At 32.9% G+C, this 20,783-nt stretch overlaps 3 protein-coding genes and 1 long non-coding RNA gene across 4 annotated transcripts; 2 read left to right on the top strand and 2 right to left on the bottom strand.

Moving 5' to 3' along the window:
• Nucleotides 1-3,561: 3,561 nt before the first annotated feature.
• Nucleotides 3,562-6,004, top strand: LOC107646287 (xylan glycosyltransferase MUCI21-like). The gene is made up of 3 exons (XM_088490311.1): nucleotides 3,562-4,042; nucleotides 4,152-4,217; nucleotides 4,461-6,004. Exons 1-3 carry the CDS (start codon nucleotides 3,817-3,819, stop codon nucleotides 5,795-5,797), a joined length of 1,629 nt encoding a protein of 542 aa, XP_088346437.1. The 5' UTR covers nucleotides 3,562-3,816; the 3' UTR covers nucleotides 5,798-6,004.
• Nucleotides 6,005-8,471: 2,467 nt separating this feature from the next.
• LOC107646292 (uncharacterized) lies at nucleotides 8,472-9,688 on the bottom strand. Its single transcript, XR_015885723.1, has 3 exons — nucleotides 9,548-9,688; nucleotides 8,946-9,402; nucleotides 8,472-8,863 (listed from the first exon to the last, which is right to left on the bottom strand). It is a non-coding gene; the product is annotated as an uncharacterized LOC107646292 (long non-coding RNA).
• A 159-nt stretch (nucleotides 9,689-9,847) lies between these two features.
• Nucleotides 9,848-12,237, top strand: LOC107645498 (uncharacterized). The gene is made up of 3 exons (XM_016349536.3): nucleotides 9,848-10,552; nucleotides 10,623-11,651; nucleotides 11,748-12,237. The coding sequence occupies exons 1-3, from the start codon at nucleotides 9,848-9,850 to the stop codon at nucleotides 12,009-12,011; spliced, it is 1,998 nt and encodes a 665-aa protein (XP_016205022.1). The 3' UTR covers nucleotides 12,012-12,237.
• Nucleotides 12,238-14,360: 2,123 nt separating this feature from the next.
• On the bottom strand, nucleotides 14,361-20,232 carry LOC107645497 (P-loop nucleoside triphosphate hydrolases superfamily protein with CH (Calponin Homology) domain-containing protein). Its single transcript, XM_021103786.2, has 19 exons — nucleotides 20,174-20,232; nucleotides 20,003-20,078; nucleotides 19,617-19,774; nucleotides 19,316-19,462; nucleotides 18,939-19,197; nucleotides 18,667-18,770; nucleotides 18,512-18,583; nucleotides 18,188-18,295; nucleotides 17,888-17,962; nucleotides 17,597-17,678; nucleotides 17,367-17,462; nucleotides 17,094-17,267; nucleotides 16,895-17,001; nucleotides 16,390-16,730; nucleotides 16,053-16,303; nucleotides 15,774-15,937; nucleotides 15,030-15,676; nucleotides 14,734-14,909; nucleotides 14,361-14,651 (listed from the first exon to the last, which is right to left on the bottom strand). Exons 2-19 carry the CDS (start codon nucleotides 20,067-20,069, stop codon nucleotides 14,584-14,586), a joined length of 3,096 nt encoding a protein of 1,031 aa, XP_020959445.1. The 5' UTR covers nucleotides 20,070-20,078; nucleotides 20,174-20,232; the 3' UTR covers nucleotides 14,361-14,583.
• Between the last annotated feature and the right edge of the window lie 551 nt (nucleotides 20,233-20,783).

Raw genomic sequence — 20,783 nt, 5'->3', positions numbered from 1 at the left:
ATAATGACAGGAATACAGCCTTTTTCACGCCACAAAAGACGCGTAAAGTAATAATATGACAACTTAAATTTATATTTATGTGAAAATAATAATTAAAATATAAATATATGCATGTTAAATAATTTTAATTAAATATATTTACTTATTTGAAAATTTTAACTATTACCTTAATATGAATAAATATATGAGTGCATATATAATAAATCCGACTATATCTTTAAAATATTTGAGATTGGTTTAATTTTCTTTTATTTTAATAAACACATAAATTCATATAAAAATTTTAATTTATAATATTAATATATACTCTAAAAATATATTTTATCTAAACTTATCCTATAATAGAAATTATTCTTAATCTACAATATACATAAAAATATTATTTATAAAATAATAATTAAACTATTAAATAATTTAATTCAACTGTTTAATTTAAAATATTTAAAATTTTTTTATTAAAAATATAAAAAAATTTAAATTTTTAATATTTTTATTTTAAATTTATTAAATAAAAATATTTAATTTTTTTATTAATAATAAATTTTTTTTAGTGACTTAATAAATTTATGAAAAATGTTAGGGACCAACAACTTTTGTGATTTGTAACCATCAAATAGCCATCAATAATAATTTTAATGGTGTGAGATGAGTCTGAGATTTCATCTAATGACTCATTTTTCTTTACTAACCCTCCAGACTTTTCTTAAATTTATTATATATTCTTAAGATATGTGTTAATTAAATTTTTATTTTTATATAAAAATATTTTGATTTGAATAATTCCCTATCCATAAACATAACTACGTGACAGAGTGAGAAAACAGTGCGCGTAAGAGGCAGCGCCAACCAGATTCCTGCGCGTAACATTGACGTGCCCGTTGCCCAACTTGACTCTCTCTTCCCCCAATTAGTAACTAATCTAATCTAATTCATCACCATAACAAAATTAGCTAATTAAGCCTTAAGCAGCTTTTTCTTCTTCTTCTTTCTTTTTTTTTTGAACAAAGGTAGTGTGTTTATAATTGTTATTTTTAATAAGCAAATATGTTTGATAAAAAAAAAGCCTAACGTTTATTATTTACTTAATACACAGTTGTTAATTTTGATGTATTTGAGTTTTACATAATTATATAATTAATTTATGTATTTGAATAATTTTTTAAATAATATATTTGAAAAAATTTATAAAAATATTTTATACTATATCTATAACTTCACCGATAAATAAATATAAAAATACGTAATTACTCATAAGTTATGGATGATTTCATATAAATACAAACTCTTCCTTAAAATAAAAATACTAAATATTATTTCTATAAGATATTATATATTCTACCACTTATAGAATTTGGAAAAAAACTTTAGATGTGATTTTTTTTTCACATTATAAAATAAGTATCTAGTATATTAAATACTAATAAAATTTAAAGGCAAGTAAAACAAATTTGTATATTAAAAATAAAATCATACCAAAATCCAATAATATCATAATAATAATAAGAACAATGCTATATAATCAAATAGAGAGACTCAAATCCGCAACTTCTTAAATGAATATAGAAAAATTACGTCATTTAAATTATATCTTCAACGTTACCACATATATTTTTCAAAGTTTAAATAAAAACAGAAAAAAAGCATGCACATAAACAGAAATATATATATAAATTTATTAATCATCATTTGAAGAAAAAGAAAAGAAAAGAAAAAAAAAAGCATGAACATAAACAGAGTTTGAGTTCCCGAAGGGCTCATCCTTAAACGCTCCTTGCTAAGTATGGAGTGCTGCACACCTTGTGAATTCATTAAATCTGAACTCTTCATTTATTATATTTTATTTGAATGGTCTGGATTTAAGCCTGTTAATCAGGTTAATCATTTTTTTCAAGTTTTAGATTTTTTTTGTAAGTCTCAAATATTGGACTGAAGTTCAAAATAAAAAAATAGTATATAAATATTAAAAACAATATGTCTGTACACAAAAAAAAAGTTATTGGACTTTATAATTAAAATAAATAATACATAAAAAATAAGTTGAAAATTCATATACTAAATCTAGAAAAAAAAGATATATTAGAATCTTAAAAAAATAATATTAAATATATATTATGTATATAATATTAAAATTTAACTAAATTTTGTTTTGTGTGAAATAAAATTATAATATTAAATATAAACACAATGATAAAAAATTTTGTGTTACATATATATTATGTATATAATATTAAAATTTAAATAAATTTTGTTTTATGTGAAATAAAATTATAATATTAAATATAAACACAATAATAAAAAATTTTGTGTTATATATATATATATAATTTTATTTTGTGAGAAACAAAATTAAAACATTAAATATGAATAAAATGATAAAAGATTTTGTATTATATTAATTTAATTGAAAAAATATATATACAACGTAAAAAGCAAACAAACATATAATAATTTTATTTTGTGTGAAACAAAAATTCATATAATTTTTTATTAACAATTTTTTTATTGAAATATGTCATTTTACTATATTTATAATATATTATTTGAAATAATTATATCATTTTAGTTAATATATATTATTTAAAAAATATTTAAAATTTATTATTTTGTATTAAGAATATTATTAAAAATATATTATTAATTTTTCTAAAAATAATACTTTTTTTTCTTTGGTTCAAATACTATGACAATAAAAAAATTTTACGTAACTGCGTCTACTCAATAAATATTATATTCATTTATTTTTATATTGTATGTAAAATAAATAATTAATGTTCAAAAAAGTTAATAAAAAAAGAAGTATTCTTTTTTTTTTACCAACTCTTAGGTGAATATAGAGACTATGTCATTTGAACTATAACTCGTTGACAAAGAAAGAAATACTCTTAATTATATATTAAATAGAATAATTATTTATTAGACTCATTCTTATACAAATAATTTTTTTTTAGTTTTATATCTGTAATATTTTATACCAATTAGCTTCAAAATTTAATTATTTTTTGAATAAATTAATAAAAAAAATACAAATAATTGTTTAAATATAATTGTATTTTAATTTTTCATTCTATTACGTACACGTTGAGGATAATTTGAAATAAAAAATAATGGACTTGTTGTAACTGTCATGTATTTGCTTTGACTGCGTCGTCATCTGAGAATCATGGCGCCTTCATGGAGACCAGGTTCTTCTACAGAATCAATTTTACGTTTGGAGTTAGCCAACCAGCAGCGGCGATAGACAACGTCTTTCTTTTCTATGGCAGCAATTTTTCGGGCTTTGAAGGTCAATTTATGGTAGAGGTGAAATGGGGTGGGTTCAAGAGCGTCAAAATCTGTGCCTAGACAGAACAATAGTGGAAGAATTCGATTAATTTTTTCTGAGTACTTTTCTGGTGTAAAGATAGTCCTGTGTTAAACGAGCCAATTAGTTTTTTTTGTTAGTGTCGGTTTGTTTGTTCAACCCATGACAAAAAAAAATAACAATAATAAATAAATTTAATTTACCTGATCACTTTTGATAATAGGTTAACTTTTAAAGAGTGCTGCACTCCCTACTTTGTCTGGAGTGCACTAGCTTTCGCCTTCCCGAAGCAAATGAAACATCAGAGTCATTTTCTTTGCCACCTTCGAAGGAGCCTTCATTCCACGCTTTCTCCTATTCTTTCCTTTGATTTCTCTTCCTTCTTCTTCTTCTTCTTCTTCTTATTCATTTCCATCAACAAAAAGAAACTCTCACAACAAAAAGCAGAGCCATCTCTGTTTTTGAAGCTTTCTCTTCTTCCCTCCCTCCTTTGATTCAATTCTCAGAACAAAGACATGGTTCACTACCACAGGTACCATCAACCCAGAAAAGCTTCAGACCCCATTATCACAAAAGATGAAGAATCACAACAGAACCTTCTCATGGATTGTTCAACCTCTTCTTACTACAAGAGAACAAGGCCCAAGTTGCTCTCTTTCCTCTTCCTCATCACTTTCCTCTCTTGCTGCTATGTCCTTGCACCACTCTTCCTTCCCCCTTCTTTCACCTTCTCTCTCCTCTGTAAGCAACTCCTCTTTTCACTCTCATACACTTGTGCTTTCTTATTACAACGTGGGACTTCGTTTTTGACATCTTTTATGTTGTTCTTTTGGTTTGCTTTGGTTTTCAGACTCTCCTGCAACTGAAAATGATGCTCTTGTTGTAAATGATTCTGTGTGCTCTTCAGTTTCAAGCGGTAATTCTTCTTATTACCCCCTTTTCTTCTTTTTCAATTTTCAGTTTCCATGTTTTTTTTCTTTCTTTTTAGAAACATATTGCATGACTATAAATGAAAAGGGGTTTGATATCATAGCTTTATGCATTTTATAACCTGGGAAAGTAATGATTTTTATGTGTTTTAACCGCACAAATTTTTGTGATTGTTATCAAACATGATGATGAACAGTTAAAGTTTAATTTGGTGTTTTCATTTATGCAGGAACTATATGCTGTGATAGAACTGGTTATAGGTCTGATATATGTTTGATGAAAGGGGACATTAGAACACACTCTCCTTCCTCTTCAATCTTCCTCTACAACTCAGGAATCATCAACAATGTTTCAAGGAATGTTGGAGCTGAAGAAGGCAAAGGGGATTGGATACTTCAGCACGAAAGGATTAGGCCTTATACTCGAAAATGGGAGAAGAGTGTAATGGAGACCATTGATGAGCTAAACCTCATCTCAAAGAGAGTGAATTTTGGTAATTCAGGCCATGGTTGTGATGTCAAACATGATGTCCCGGCCGTGTTCTTCTCGAATGGGGGCTATACCGGCAATGTGTACCACGAATTCAACGATGGAATCATTCCTTTGTACATTACCTCCCAGCATTTCAACAAGAAGGTTGTGTTTGTGATCCTTGAATATCACAATTGGTGGATCACCAAGTATGGAGACATTCTTTCTCACCTTTCGGATTATCCGGCCATCGATTTTAGAGGAGACAACAGAACTCATTGCTTCCCTGAAGCCATTGTTGGCCTTAGAATCCACGATGAGCTCACGGTGGATTCGGCTTTGATGCAAAGGAACAAGAGCATTGTTGACTTTAGAAACCTTCTTGATAAGGCCTATTGGCCGCGGATTCATGGATTGATTCAAGATGAAGAAAGGGAAGCCCAAGAAAAGTTAAGAAAACAAATGTCTTCATCCCCATCATCAGAATCAGAACCAGAATCAGAATCTCCACAGAAACAAGAGTATATAATTAAGCAAAAAGTACAAGAGAATCCATTGAAGAAACCCAAGTTGGTTATTCTCTCTAGAGACAAATCAAGAGCCATAACAAATGAAAATTCTATGGTTAAAATGGCTGAGGAAATTGGCTTTGAAGTCGAAGTCTTGAAGCCAGACAGAACAACAGAATTGGCCAAGATTTATAAGTCACTGAATGCAAGTGATGTGATGATCGGCGTCCACGGCGCAGCAATGACACATTTCTTGTTCTTGAGGCCTGGCTCAGTGTTCATTCAAGTTGTTCCTCTTGGCACAACTTGGGCTGCAGAAACATATTATGGTGAACCTGCAAGAAAACTTGGTTTGAAGTACATTGGCTATGAAATTCAGATTAGAGAGAGCTCTTTGTATGAGAAGTATGATAAGAATGATCCTGTTCTAAGGGACCCCCAAAGCATCACAAAGAAAGGTTGGGAATTCACAAAGAAGATCTATCTTGATAGCCAAAATGTTGTGTTGGATCTCAGAAGATTCAGAAAAAGGTTGCAGCATGCTTATGAGTACATAGTCTCCAAATCAAATCACAGCACAGAGTAAAATTTTCATTTTGTTCTTTTGTTTCATTTTACTTCTCTATGTTCATTCTTTGATATGTGGGAGGAAAGAAAGATTACATTTTTTTTTAGTATTGAGCATGTTGTGTACAGCAAAATACTTAAAAATGAATTACAGAATGTGTAAGTATAAGAGCAACAACTTTCCTTTTTGGTGTGAATAAATTAAGGATTTAATTTGTGAATTTAATTTTGATACATTGTCATCGTAAAGTAGTTTTACACATGCATCTAATTACATAACGCCACATAGTAAAAATAACTATTTTTCACATTAATCGCATGAATGCACGAAACACTATCTGTGCATCAAAATTAAACTCAAAACTTGAATGTATTAACGAGTTTTAGTATCTTACACAAATATTTGACTAAACTGTTCAACACTTTTTAAGTTGGTACATAATTTGGTGTACAACAATTAAACTCATAACCCTACAATTTGCTTAAATTCTATGGAGAGGTTGAAGTAGTTTGTGCAGTTTGCCCAACCAATGGTTAGGTATAGATTGAAAAGTCCCATAGCAGGTTCTTTACTTATTTATTTATTTTCTGTAAAATTTAATCCCTTGATTTTACATATAAATATATAAAACTTCTGGAATGAACTTGAGGTTGCATCATTGAGGTGTGAGGTAATTAATTGGGGAATGACATCCATGTTGCTGTGGGTCTAATTTTTTTGGTAACAACACATGTTACAATGTGACTTGAGAACTGACCCCTGCATGTTCTATTGTTCTTTATAAAAATTATTATTGCTTTTATCTTATTTATTTTTAGTGTAATAACATTTCGTTATTATGAGATGGAAAAGGATGTAGTTCTTAGTTATAGATCTAAATTTGATGAAATGAAAATGGTTGTAGTTCTCAGCTATAAATCACCCAAGTTTTATTTTGGTGGATCACACCAAAATTAATTGTATTTGTCAAGGTTTGTTGAAGTTGATATCTGAGAGCCGTTAAATGATTTAACTGATTTGACTAAATTTTTATCTAACATCTCTCAGCTATCAATTTTAGGTGAAGTCGAACTGCACCTGAGTTTTTACCGTAAATAATGATTGTATATAAATAAAAGATCTAAATAGAAGCAACTTTATTATTGGAATAATGATAGAGAGGATTGTGGCAATTCTAGTGTAAGAGTAGTGTGGGGAACGTTAACCTCGAGGGTTGTGTAGTGCATGTGAATAAACTCCATGATTGCATCTCTTATGCGAGTATGGGGAAGACATTGAAGTATTGAAGTGAAGCAAGTACAGATTCAATGGGGACCACTAACGGTTATGATTAATGGTTTATGAACCATCCATCAACCACACTGCATGTATTGTCTCAACCAACACAACCTTTGTGCCAATTCGTCAGAACAAACAGTACCTTTCAAAATTGATTCTCTCCCGTGAAAATTTTACACAAATTAGTTTAGTTTCTATTTGAAAGAGAAATTGGTGTAATGTACTAATATTGTTGGTTATTAATTATTTAAAGAGAAAGTATAGGGAGCCAATGACTTAAGCGTACAATGTGTACAACGAAAGTTTAGAAAGTATTAGAGATATGATTATTAGTGTTACATTGTCCTGTCAAGTTATGTTTTTGGGATGAGTGGTTTCAGGACATGGTATAAGAGTTCCAGATCCGAAAGGTCGTGAACCCAAAATTAACTTTTTATAACATGAGATGTTTATTATCCTGGTATCCGGATGGTTATTCTGGATAGTATAGGTGATGTTCATTTTATTCATAAACAAAAAATTTAACCTATTGTACACATTGTATACTTAGGCCATTGGCTCCATAGCACTACTCTTATTTAAAATAATTACGACTTCGCTAAGTAGACAACAAAAGACTGAACAACGAAAACAATAGGCTAAAAAAAATGTTAAGAAATGTTATATTCTAATTATATATTTGAAAGTTTTGTTAAAAAATGACTGACAAATGGAAGAGTTTAATGAATATCTATGAAATGAGTTTAAAGGACTTCTCGTTAGGTGTTAGCATGGATTTTCTTTTCACAAGTTGTAAAAGGCAACATGTTTACATATAGGTATTTCACCTATATTAAAATTTTTTATTATATTACGTGTACATTAAAATTAATCATAAATATAAAATATATGTTGAATATAAATACATATTTAAAATAAATTAAATCACACATGTATTTATATACAAATATATTGGTGACTAATTTTAGTGTACAAATAACATTTTTGTAAAATATTTTACCTAAATTTTTACCTCATTGTAAAATGTTATGTGTTGAATTTTACTATTGATTGAGAAAGTGAAGTGAAATATAAAATCTACAAAAATATCTAATTTATAATAAAAGTTAACACAGATAGATATATCAGATTGGAGTAACTGGATTATTATAACTCAACTGTATAAAAAGTAAGTTGACCGTGAGTATTTTTTTATATGAGAATTAATATTTATATTATTTTTTGTGTAATTTTTTTTGTATGATCATCTTATATTTTATTTTTTGTTAATCACATTTAATACAAAAATATATATACAAAAAACATAAAAAGGGTGATACGTATAAGAAAATAGATCCTCTCCATTTTTTTTAATAATTGAGAGAGTAAAGTGTGATCTTTTATCATTAATTTTAGAAGTGTGACCAAAAATAAATATAAAAGAGAAAGCAATTAAGGGTTAGAGATTACACTTTACACTCTCAATTTTTTTTAAGCAATCAAGAGGATCCATTCCCTATGTATAATTACATGAGAACATAACAAAAGCTGTATTTATTTATTTTTTTCTTTTTCTTTTCCAAAAATTTGTATGTGTTTTTCATGATCCTAGTTTCTTAATTACAAAAATATTTCTAAACACCAAATTTGATGAACTGAAGAGAAAAAACAAAATCCACTAAATTGGAGGCTTGGAGCTGTTGGTGTTTCTTTGAGTCAAAGCAAACACCCCAGCATTGATATTTGGCTTTTGAAGTCTTCCTAGTTCCTACCGTTTTGAGGTCTTTGCCGCTGCCGGAGGAGGTGTTCTAGCATTTCTCTCCTCATCTAAACATAACCTTGTACTTGGAATGATGAAATTGCAAAACATATTAATAGAAAAATGGCAGCTCTATAGGTTTTAACTTACATGGTACGGCTTCCCTCCAAGCGAAGATCTGCAATTCGGCCCGGATCCATGAATTCCAGTTAGTGATTGCCTCCTCTGTGTCCTTTCTACAGCTGTAACCGATGATCTTACATCATTTGCATGGCTAGCACCCTTGATTGGAGACTTTACTTCAACCAATTCTGTTGTTGGTTCCTGCAATTCACATTCAAAGATTGACACTTTTTTTTATAGAGTAGCCATAATAATAGACATCAGGAAGACTCAATTTATCATCATTACAGCTCCTAATCTCTAATTTATTATCTGTTTTGTCCTCAGCAAGTAGGTCTCTAACTTGTTCATTGTAAATCTGGACCATTTGAACATAAATGTCATATGTCACAATGTCTTTCCTGTCATTAGACATTCGAAACAAATCCTTAAGAGCAAGATAATTGATCCCCATATCCTTAGAGGTTCCACCTGATGGACCACTCTGCCAAAAGAAAAAAGAAACAAAAAAATATTAGATGGATATATATTTGGTTTCAGACATTGCTTGTTATTTCATTGGTCTGTGTCCGCGTTAATTGATATATGGAAGAACCAATGCAATGTGTATCATACTTCTTTTATCTTACCATGGTGTATGTCTTCCCAGATCCAGTTTGACCATATGCGAAAATACAAACATTATATCCATCCATCACGGATCTAATTAACGGCTGAGTGTCCTTAAAAACCTCATCTGTGTACAAAGTTAGAATAAATTTCAATAAAATGATGTAAAAGAGAGGGAAGGGGAACAAAAATTTCTGTAATCAGCATGTGGAACTCTACTTTAGCCAGCCTTTGGACCAAAAACCCGATTAAACTGAAGAGAGGGGAATTTGCAATTCCAATTCCAATTCTGTGATTCCTAATCCTCATTCGACGCAGCCATGAGCAACGATGATGGGGAGTTGTTGAACCTGGAAACTATGCTGTCAATCCCACTGAAGAAGACTGATCCGGTGGAGCTGTACCTGCCATTACGTAAGTTGGTAGCCTCAAAATACTCGGAGAGCGATGCACAAAAAGTTGAAAGCGTTCTCGAAACCCTAAATAAATGCCGCATGGACATGGTGGAGCGTAGAGGGGACCTCTCCCTTCCCATGCAACGTGACTGCCTCATCCACTACTTCAAATGTCTTTGCATGGTTGAGCCACTCTTCTCCTCTCTCTCCTCCGACGCCGATGCCGATGCCGACCCCATCATCTTTGTCTGGTACGACGCCTCCAACCCTGAGCATCAGGATGGGGTCTCCTCAGAGCGCAACGCCATCCAATTGGAGAAGGCCGCTGTTCTCTTCAACCTTGGAGCCATCTACAGCCAGATTGCTGCCGATTGCGACCGTACTTCCGACCTTGGCCGTCACCTTGCAATGGAATCCTTCAAGGTTGCCGCCAATTTCTTCTTCCAACTCTGGAAAGTTTTTGCCAAGGACGTGGTCTCCGCCACCCTCGATTTGACTCTCCCCTTCGCGGAGCTTCTGCACTACCTCTTCTCCGCTCAGGCTTCCGAACTCGAATTACAGCTACAACTCAAGAACAAGGACGCCAGTTACGCTCTCCGACAATACGGATGTGCCCGATTGTTTATCTCGGTCAGTCTTCACTCTTTAATTTTACATTTATTTTTTCATTCTGATGATGATGATGATGATGATGATGTAGGTTCGTGAGCTTTATTTTAGAGCAAGTTATGTGATACTTAGAGTTTTTAGTGTGGCTGAATGGAAATATAACTACCCTTTTGACCAAGGCCCAACCTGGAAAACTCACATTGACCAGAAGGTGAAATTCCTTGAGGCAGAGTTGACGGAGCCTCTTCTTGTGAGGCAATCATTCACCCTACACAAATCCTTGCTAGCTGAAGTATACTCATCGGTCAATTCTTGTGATGCAGAATGTGTGACTGAGATATTAGTGAGAGGGATTTGCAGGAAACCCAACCTACAACAAATATACCTTGACCTCCTCCTCTCCGAGTTCAATCCTTTCAAGATTGTCAAGGATGGAAAGCTGGTGGCTAACCCATGGGACATGCCTCCTCCTTATCCAACAAATTCCGCAATCCTCTCATCTTTGGTATCTCGGCAGTTTTCAGATGTTCTTGCATACCTTCCTTTGAAGAAGAGTGAGCCCTTGAATCTCTATGAGTCCCTGCGCAATTACTTTGTCCTCAAATACTCTGAGAGCGTGGCAAAGAAAGTAGAAGGCCTTCTCAAAATGCTACACAAATTGCGCAATGAGATGCTGCGTGATGACCTTTCTCTACCCTTCCACCGTGACTGCCTCATCCGTTATTTCAAATGCCTTTGCATGATTGAGCCTTTCTTCCCTATGAATGCCTCACCCAACCCACCTATCTTTGTTTGGTTCAATGCCATCAGCCCGCAACAGGACTCTTATCAGCATAACATCCATTTGGAGAAGGCCTCTGTTCTCTTCAACCTGGTAGCCCTCTGCACCCGCATTGCTCTCTCCTGCGATGTCGCCACCATCCAAGGCCAACGCCTTGCCATGGGCGCCTTAAATGATGCTTCAAATTGGTTCTCTCTACTGAGGTTTGAGTCTAAGAAGGCATCTGGCACGATTGACTTGTCAGAACCATACACCACTATGATAGGAAATAAGATTTCCAAGATGAAATTGAAGTTTCCTCATTCCCAATCTGATGGATCATCATTACCTGGATATCCTGTATGTAATCATCTACCTTTTCAGTTGATCTTTTCTTTAGTACAATTGATTGATGTCAATCTTTATTTATTAAATTGTTTGATTGAGATGCTGCAGGCTTCAGCTTATGTTCGGTCGACATTTGGGCTTTTAGGTGAGGATCAATTCTGGACAGCTCGATATCTTGAGGACAAGATAAAAGCCTGCCATGATGAAACGGATCCTAGTGATGTCACCGAACAATTTCTTTTAGGGTATTGTAAGTCTCACTCCCTGCTTCAAGAGGTATCTCAACCACCATGCTTGGACCTTCTCTCTGAGGTTAGCCCTGTCAAGATTAAGGATGGAAATCTTGTGGCCAATGCAAGTATGCAACCTTAGAGGGACTAAATTTGGCATTGGAGAACATGAGCTTGCAGGAGACACCACAGTAACATTACCATAGAGAAAAACTAAACAAGCTTTAGGAATTACCTTGTTTTCTTTTTTAAATTGGATGTTGGAACTTTGTTTGTTGATGCTAGAACTCTCTTTGTGAAATATTATCCTCGTAATTTTGTTTGTTGATGTATGAATATATTCCTTCTTATTCATCACCAATTTGTAGTGATTTGTATGCCTCTGATCGGATCTCGTAGCTATTGCTAGTGTTAAATAATTTCCTATTCTCTTCTACTACTCTGTTATATCCACCAGTTTTAGTTGCCATATCCTCTACTTGACTCCCTGAATTCATAAACAAGGGAATCCTTTTACAACCAATCAGAACAATGAAAGAAAACCAACTATTTGAAGTTGTAAAGTTCATGGATATTCATACCGAGTTCATTAAAAAAACTCTGAACATGTGATTGCATGTATTCAAAATCATTCTTGATTTTCAACTTTAAAAGCCTTGAGATCCTGAAAAAACACAGGATGTTACAAGCATCATCACAGTGAATTCAGAAAACCACTAAATCTTCTGTAGTATTTAATGTATGTTAGAATGGCAAGGTAGTAATGCCGGTGTAATCTATTAAATTGTTTCTACCTTAACTCGACAATAATTAAAATTCCCAGTTAGAACACAAATGATGCATCAGTTAAAGATTTACAAATGTCTACCTGAAGTTCTTTTTCTTGCATTGCTAAGAGATGCTTCTGATTGCAAATGCACTTTCTGGTGCAACCTCTATTACACTGTGAGATGCACAATGGAAGCATCAGAATCCAAGTTTAAGACATTTTATATTGAATTGGTAATAGTATCACAGTATTAATGATGTAAATGTCGATCAAAAACAATATTAGGATGAGCACATTAACGTATTAACATATACAAATATAAATATTGCAAATTTTTTTGTAAATACTACATTAGGCAATTATTCTAAATTTTCTAAATTAATATTCCACGGAAAGGTACCTTTGAACTTTCAGGCACTAATGAAGCATCTGATAATGGAGGAGTGGAAGTGCAACAATGAGGTACGCTACTTCTTTCTTTTGTAGAATCAATTGTGGTGAGGAGATAATTTAAACTAAAATCGTTACCATGTTTTCATTACGAAGAGAAGCAGCAAAGTTGGAACACAAAATCAAAAGAAACAATGTGATCGAACAAACTAACCTGCTTCTTCAGCTTTTCTTGAAGCCATGTTGAAATCATGAACCCTACTTCTAAAGCAATTCTCCATTTTCTTCTTCTGCAATGTTTCATGCAGAGAATAATAACGGAGATTTAGGGTGTCTATGAATTTTTAAAGGAAAATGTTGTCGTTGTCGTTGAATTATTATTAATATTATGGATCCCGCTAGGAAGACAATGGACTATTGAGTTACCAAGGCTCGAACTCTTGACCTTGTGAATCTAGCACTCTAATACCATGCATGATACCACTCATCCCAAAAACTTCAGATGATGGGAAAAGGTAACACTAATGATTATATCTCTAATACTCTCTAAACTTTCATTGTACACGTTGTATAAATATTCCATTAGCTCCTCGTACTCATACTTTTCCTAATATTATTATTAGTTGCGACTAGTCCAGTGATTAAGCAAAGCGTGATCATCATATCATATCATATAAAATATATCATATTCATAGTTATGGTCATAGTTATGAAGTTACAATTAAGATAAATAATACACAAATATAAATACCCAAATATATACACAAATATTTTTGTAGTTACATATAGGTATGTTATTTATATTAAAATTTTTTATTATACTAGATGTACATTAAAATTAGCCATTAGTATAAAATATGTTAGAATACAAATATACATTAAAAATAAATTAAATCATACTTATATTTATACATAAATATATTGGTGGCTAATTTTAGTATACGAATAATATTTTTGTAAAATCTTTTACCCAAATTTTTACCTCATTGTAAAATGTTGTGTGTTGAATTTTACTATTGATTGAGAAAGTAAAGTCAAACATAGAATCTACACAAATATTTACTTTATAATAAAAATTAGCACACATAGATATATTGGATTGGAGTAACTAGATTATATGGAATGAACTCAAAACCGTATAGAAAGTAAGTTGACACTTGACAGTGAGTATTTCTTATATATGAGAATTAATATTTAACTATTTTCTGTGTAATTTTTTTTGTATGATAAAAACAAATATCTTATTTTTTATTTTTCTTAATCACATTTAATACAAAAAAGATATATACAAAAAACATAAAAAGGGTGTGATTACATATAATTGCACGAGAATAGAACAAAAGCTGTATTTATTTATTTTTTCTTTTTCTTTTCCAAAAATTTGTATGTGTTTTTCATGATCCTAGTATCATAATTACAAAAATATTTCTAAACACCAAATTTGATGAACTGAAGAGAAAAAACAAAATCCACTAAGTTGGAGGCTTGGAGCTGTTGGTGTTTCTTTGAGTCAAAGCAACCACCCCAGCATTGATATTTGGCTCTTGAAGTCTTCCTACAACCACCGTTTTGAGGTCTTCACCGCTGCCGGAGGAGGTGTTCTAGCATTTCTCTCCTTCTCATCTAAACATAACCTTGTACTTAGAATGATGAAATTGCAAAACATATTAATAGAAAAATTGCAGCTCTATAGGTTTTAACTTACATGGTACCGGCTTCCCTCCTAGCGAAGATCTGCGATTCGGCCCGGATCCATGAATTCCAGTTAGTGATTGCCTCCTCTGTGTCCTTTCTACAGCTGTAACCGATGATCTTACATCATTTGCATGGCTAGCACCTTTGATTGGAGACTTTACTTCAACCAAATTCTGTTGTTGGTTCCTGCAATTCACATTCAAAGATTGACACTTTTTTTTTATAGAGTAGCCATAATAATAGACATGCTTAAAAAACAACAATGCCTGCTACACACGCGCGCGCGCACGCACGACACGCACATACCTCTTTTCAGGGCCATTAATAAGTTTTCCGATTGTTCTCAAGGATCTTCTCAAGGAACCTTTTCCATTTGTGCTACTTATTCCCTTTGTTGTCTGCATAACACTATGCACATCATTGATATCCGGCATTGTTGGTTCCGGCGTCTGAGGTAGTACAAGAGGATGAATTTTGATCCCTTCATCTACTTTTATCAGTCTCTTTTGGTAGGTCATGCTTGTAGGACTTCGCGGAGCTTTGGCCTGCGAATCTGGCCTGGACATGCCATTGCTGAAGTGTCCATAAAGCTTTGATGCAGCTTCTGGATCTTGTGGTGGACGATATTTCTGCACAAGCACAGACTCATACTGTAAAGTCTTGCTAACATCGGATGACGCACTGTCTTTCTTGATGTTGCTCTTGGAGCCTTCCAAACTCAATCTTCTCGAACGAGGTACAAACGAAGGCGATTTACATGCAGCTTTATCCTTATCCTCAGGATTCAATGATTTTTCGCCCTTCGCTGTGCTGCAATTCTCAATACTGAGTCTTCTAGAACGCAATGGAGTTTTCATGGTTGGTTTCTCTGATGGAGTGTATGGTTCTTTGGGTCTGCTGAACACTGATTTCTGAGCTTCCTTGTTTGCCAATGCCAGCTTAAGATTCTCAACCTAAACACATAAAGAGGGAAAACCGGTTTAGTTTGACTTCATTCGAGTTTCAGCAACCTATGATACTAACTCTCTTGTGGCTTAAGGTAATCATTACCTGTTCTTTAAGTTGCATAATTTCACTGGTTTCTTTGTTCATACGTGCTACCCCGAGTTCCACAGTTGAAACACGCTGAGCGAACTTTAGAGTACTCGTTGTTTCACCAAAGGAATCTGCTTCCGGACTCACATGAGCAAACATCAAAGTTTTGGCATGACCACCTAATGCAGAAAATTTCCAAGAAAAAAAAATTAAAGAAACTTTCTCTATAAGGTAAAAGAATTCAAGACAGAATCTTGTGCAATAGAATTCAAGATAGAATTCAATAGTGTGTACCTAAGGAGTCCTGCAAAAGAAGTGTGAGTTTGCTATTTCTATATGGAATATGAGAATTCTTTTGAGCTAGTGCTGTGATCACATCTCCCAAACAAGAAAGAGACTTGTTAATGAATTGTGCTTCCTTTAGTCTTTCCCCTGTGACTTCTGACTTGTCTACTCGTTCACTTCCGGCAAGGTCTACCAAATGCAGACAACTGCGAATGGTGTTACCGGATGAATCTTTTCCGTGAACATGCACGGTGAGTACACTGAATTAAACAGCCTTTATTTTATCAGTGTCTGCATTAAACATTTAAATTCAAGTTATAGGGTCTGAAAAAATTTTAAAAATTACCTGTGGGAACGACTACTCCTATTGTTCAGTGCAGTGGAACTGACAGCACGGTTGACCTCACCGAGTTTCATGAGGGTCAGAACATCAGTTGTAGATGTCACCGGACGCAATGTAGCATCAGGAAGACTTAATCCATCATCATTGCAGCTCCTAATCTCTAATTTATTATCTGTTTTGTCCTCAGCAAGTAGGTCTCTAACTTGTTCATTGTAAATCTCGACCATTTGAACATAAATGTCATATGTCATAATGTCTTTCCTGTCATTAGACATTCGAAACAAATCGTTAAGAGCGAGATAATTGATCCCCATATCCTTAGAGGTTCCACCTGATGGACCACTCTGCCAAAAGAAAGAAGAAACAAAAAATATTAGATGGATATATAATTGGTTTAAGTTTCAATATATAGTAAGCAGACATTGCTTGTTATTTCATTGGTCTGTGTCCGCGTTAATTAATATATGGAAGAACCAATGCAATGCGTATCATACTTCTTTTATCTTACCATGGTGTATGTCTTCCCAGATCCAGTTTGACCATATGCGAAAATACAAACATTATATCCATCCATCACGGATCTAATTAACGGCTGAGTGTCCTTAAAAACCTCATCTGTGTACAAAGTTAGAATAAATTTCAATAAAATGATGTAAAAGAGAGGGAAGGGCAAGGAAAATTTCTGTAATCAGCATGTGGAACTCTACCTTGGCCAGCCTTTGGACCAAAAACCCGATTGAACTGAAAAAGTTTCCTTCCATCTTTCAATGTTTTGGATGGATCTAAAATAAATAGAGAACCATCCTCCCCAATGAAATCAATAATATTCTTGGATTCAGCCTGGAATGAGGGTCTGATTCTGCAGTAAACTCGAATATTACCTATGATTTGGATTTGAAAAGTTTGACAAAATTAACTTTGGTCAATAATATATAAAGAGAAAGTGACCATTAATTAAATAAGCAATTTAAAAGTTCAACCTTTCAGATCTTGAACCATGTTAAATAATTTCCTATTCTCTTCTACTACTCTGTTATATCCACCAGCTTTAGTTGCTATATCCTCTACTTGACTCCCTGAATTCATAAACCAGTATTTCAGCTCAATAATTACATGAAAAACAAATAAACAAGGGAATCCTTTTACAACCAATCAGAACAATGAAAGAAAACCAACTATTTGAAGTTGTAATGTTCATGGCTATTCATACCGAGTTCATTAAAAAAACTCTGAACTTGTGATTGCATGTCCTCAAAATCATTCTTGATTTTCAACTTTATAGTCTTGAGATCCTGAAAAAACACAGCTTGTTACAAGCATTATCACAGTAAATGCAGAAAACCACTAAATCTTTTGTAGTATTTAATGTATGTTAGAATGGGAAGGTAGTAACGTCGGTGTAATCTATTAAATTGTTTCTACCTTAACTCAACAATAATTAAAATTTCTAGTTAGAGCAGAGCACAAATGATGCAACAGTTAAAGATTTACAAATGTCTACCTGAAGTTCTTTTTCTTGCAGTGCTAAGAGATGCTTCTGATTGCAAATGCACTTTCCAGTGCAACCTCTATTACACTGTGAGATGCACAATGGAGCATCAGAATCCAAGTTTAAGACATTTTATATTGAATTTGTAATAGTATCACAGTATTAATGATGTAAATGTTGATCAGAAACAATATTCAGGTGAGCACATTAACATATTAACATATACAAATACAAATATTGCAAAATTTTATGTAAATACTACATTAGGCAATTATTCTAAATATTCTAAATTAATATTTCACAGAAAGGTACCTTTGAACTTTCAGGCACTAATGAAACATCTGATAATGGAGGAGTGGAAGTGCAACAATGAGGTACGCTACTTCTTTCTTTTGTAGAATCATTTAGTGGCGTTGGCAGCTGTGTTTTAGTCAAGGAAATATTTTGTTAAATATCATTGCAATTGCAAAGATAGAAAATATTAACAAATAGAACATGAAAGAACTTTCTTAATATGACCAAAACAAATCTAGAGTTACAGAATTTTGATCCCCAAGGATGATTGTTTTCTACTACTTATGTATATCTCACAATTTTTAGCATTGATAAATGATCATCTCAAAGACTCAAACTAACCTCAGAGGATTTCGTCGGTAGCTTTACCCCACAAAAGTTTGTCATGATTTGCTTAAATAGTTTTACAGGATCCTACAAGCAAAGATTAAAATAATTATGAGGGAGATAAAAAAGCTCAATTGTGTTGAGGAGATAATTTAAACTAAAATCGTTACCATGTTTTCATTACGAAGAGAAGCAGCAAAGTTTCCATCCATATTTTCTTTGGCTTCCAAGATTCGATCAACCAGTAGCTTCACAAGTAATTCTACATTTTCCTCTGCATCCAATAGAGTAATTAGAAAGAATGAAATTATATGAGTATGAATGCTTTGAAATCACTTTCAATAGCAGTTTTTTTATCACTTGCAACCAAAACAATATATTTTATATCAGCACAGGATGCAAAATTAGATACCAATATATGAGCAAGACTGAGTGATCTAACCTTCTCGTTTCTGAAAATTATTCTCAACAGAATGCACTTTTTCCCCTGTGGCAGACAAATCCAATCGCTTACATGCATCGGAGGGAAACGCAGCCGCGGCTCTCGAATGAATTCTACTGGCTGACTGCATAAGTAATGGAGATCTTAAGTGCCTGTTGGAGGATCCATTCTCACTGTTTGTCTTCTTCAACTCTTGAAGTGCTTTAAGTGATAGAATGCAATCAACAACTTTTGATGCTGATCCCATATCTACACTATCCTGAAAATAATAAATAACAGACAATTTACACATGCATAAGCAAGTTTACAAAAAACAAGCTAAATTGGCATGCAGTTGGACATGCATATCAAAGATGTATAATCTTTAAATAAATTACCCTTTCAAGATCAGAAGCTTCAAAAGCTGGAAGCTTTAGTTCTTCTGCAGCATCGAGAAAGTTCCGAACGTTTTCGAAGTACTGGAAAGCCGGTAATGGCTGGGAATCCCAGGTAAATGATTGCGAAGCAACCGGATTATCCACAACCTTAAAAAACAATCACATCCAAAAAAGATGAGATAATATGCCCAATATCCATAATAACAATTATGCAAACTGCAAAACTCAAATTTCCCAATTTGAACCAATCAATTTAATACTAAAATGCAACCATATATTAGATTAGATTAGATTGAAGTACCTTAGGGACTGATCCTGGATAAATCTTGTTGATGACTTTGCAAAGAATGAGACCATTTCTCAAGCAAGAAATGAGTTCTCTCTCTGAAGGCTGTTTGGATATACCAAGAGGACCAACTTGGCTTTCTAACCACTGTGTTGCCTCATAGCGTCTCCAAGCTGCTCAATTTTTCATAACAGATAGATTCTTTCAGAATAAAACATCAATCAATAGCAAAGTGAAGAACTGGGTGCAAATTTTCATGTGTATTTTTACATATGGAATTGTACCCAAAAGCAAATGAAAAGAAGAAGGAAAAACCGTTACCACCACCAATCAAATAAACATAACAAGCATGAAACTTTGAACACAAAATCAAAAGAAACAATGTGATCGAACAAACTAACCTGCTTCTTCAGCTTTTCTTGAAGCCATGTTGAAATCATGAACCCTACTTCTTAAGCAATTCTCCATTTTCTTCTTCTGCAATGTTTCATGCAGGGAATAAAAGACTGAGACAGTGACAAAGGAAAATAGAAATGATTAAAAAACAAAAAGAAGCATTTTTCTTCAAGAACCTGAAAGTAGAAACCAAAGTTGAAGGAAAAAAATGAAAACTTTTTGACGTGGGTGTTCAGTAAAATTACAAAGAAACCATAAAAATGAAGAGAGATGATCAGATTAATGGGACAGTGTTTTTGGCTTTTGGTTCGGACTATCGTGCTTAGCTTCGGATTCCGAACCTGAGAGGTACGGAATCGTAACGTTACATTTCGCTGATTTTGAATTCAAATCAGAAGGCCACGTTATTGGGGTCAGCGAGCATTTTCAACCGTTTGTTCTGCATACTGAGTCAACTGATCTTACGGTTGGGATTTGTTTTATTGGGAAAATACTCATTCTGAAAATCAGACCATTATATTTATATTTACGAGTGTAATTTTGATGCACTGAACGTTTTATATAGCCGTACAATTATATTTATTTTTTTTTAAATAATTATTCACATAAAATATAATCAATATAAATAATAATTATTTTTACTATATAATATTATTTAATTAAATATACATATAAAATTATTTTACAATAATAATAATACATTAAAATTAAATTCATTTATACGTAGAAATGGAAATTAATAAATACTTAGAGATTTTTGTAGGTTAAATTGTTTAATAAGCTTAG

The sequence above is a fragment of the Arachis ipaensis genome, chromosome B6, assembly GCF_059453495.1.
Source record: "Arachis ipaensis isolate K30076 ecotype BB chromosome B6, ASM5945349v1, whole genome shotgun sequence".
Taxonomy (NCBI): Eukaryota; Viridiplantae; Streptophyta; class Magnoliopsida; order Fabales; family Fabaceae; genus Arachis; species Arachis ipaensis.
The sequence above is the reverse complement of the archived record's forward strand: the minus strand, read 5'-3'. Positions and strand labels throughout refer to the sequence as shown.

What these genes read in the sequence shown, in the direction of transcription:
- LOC107646287 (XM_088490311.1), top strand. Translation starts at nt 3,817, where the DNA reads ATGGTTCACTACCACAGGTACCATCAACCCAGAAAAGCTTCAGACCCC. An exon ending in TTTCACCTTCTCTCTCCTCT is followed by an intron (nt 4,043 to 4,151) that starts GTAAGCAACTCC and finishes TTTGGTTTTCAG; the next exon opens with ACTCTCCTGCAACTGAAAAT. An exon ending in GTGCTCTTCAGTTTCAAGCG is followed by an intron (nt 4,218 to 4,460) that starts GTAATTCTTCTT and finishes TCATTTATGCAG; the next exon opens with GAACTATATGCTGTGATAGA.
- LOC107645498 (XM_016349536.3), top strand. Translation starts at nt 9,848, where the DNA reads ATGAGCAACGATGATGGGGAGTTGTTGAACCTGGAAACTATGCTGTCA. An exon ending in GTGCCCGATTGTTTATCTCG is followed by an intron (nt 10,553 to 10,622) that starts GTCAGTCTTCAC and finishes ATGATGATGTAG; the next exon opens with GTTCGTGAGCTTTATTTTAG. An exon ending in CATCATTACCTGGATATCCT is followed by an intron (nt 11,652 to 11,747) that starts GTATGTAATCAT and finishes GAGATGCTGCAG; the next exon opens with GCTTCAGCTTATGTTCGGTC.
- LOC107645497 (XM_021103786.2), bottom strand. Translation starts at nt 20,069, where the DNA reads ATGGAGAATTGCTTAAGAAGTAGGGTTCATGATTTCAACATGGCTTCA. An exon ending in AAGAAAAGCTGAAGAAGCAG is followed by an intron (nt 19,775 to 20,002) that starts GTTAGTTTGTTC and finishes AAAATTGAGCAG; the next exon opens with CTTGGAGACGCTATGAGGCA. An exon ending in TGGTCCAAAGGCTGGCCAAG is followed by an intron (nt 17,002 to 17,093) that starts GTAGAGTTCCAC and finishes CTTTGTACACAG; the next exon opens with ATGAGGTTTTTAAGGACACT.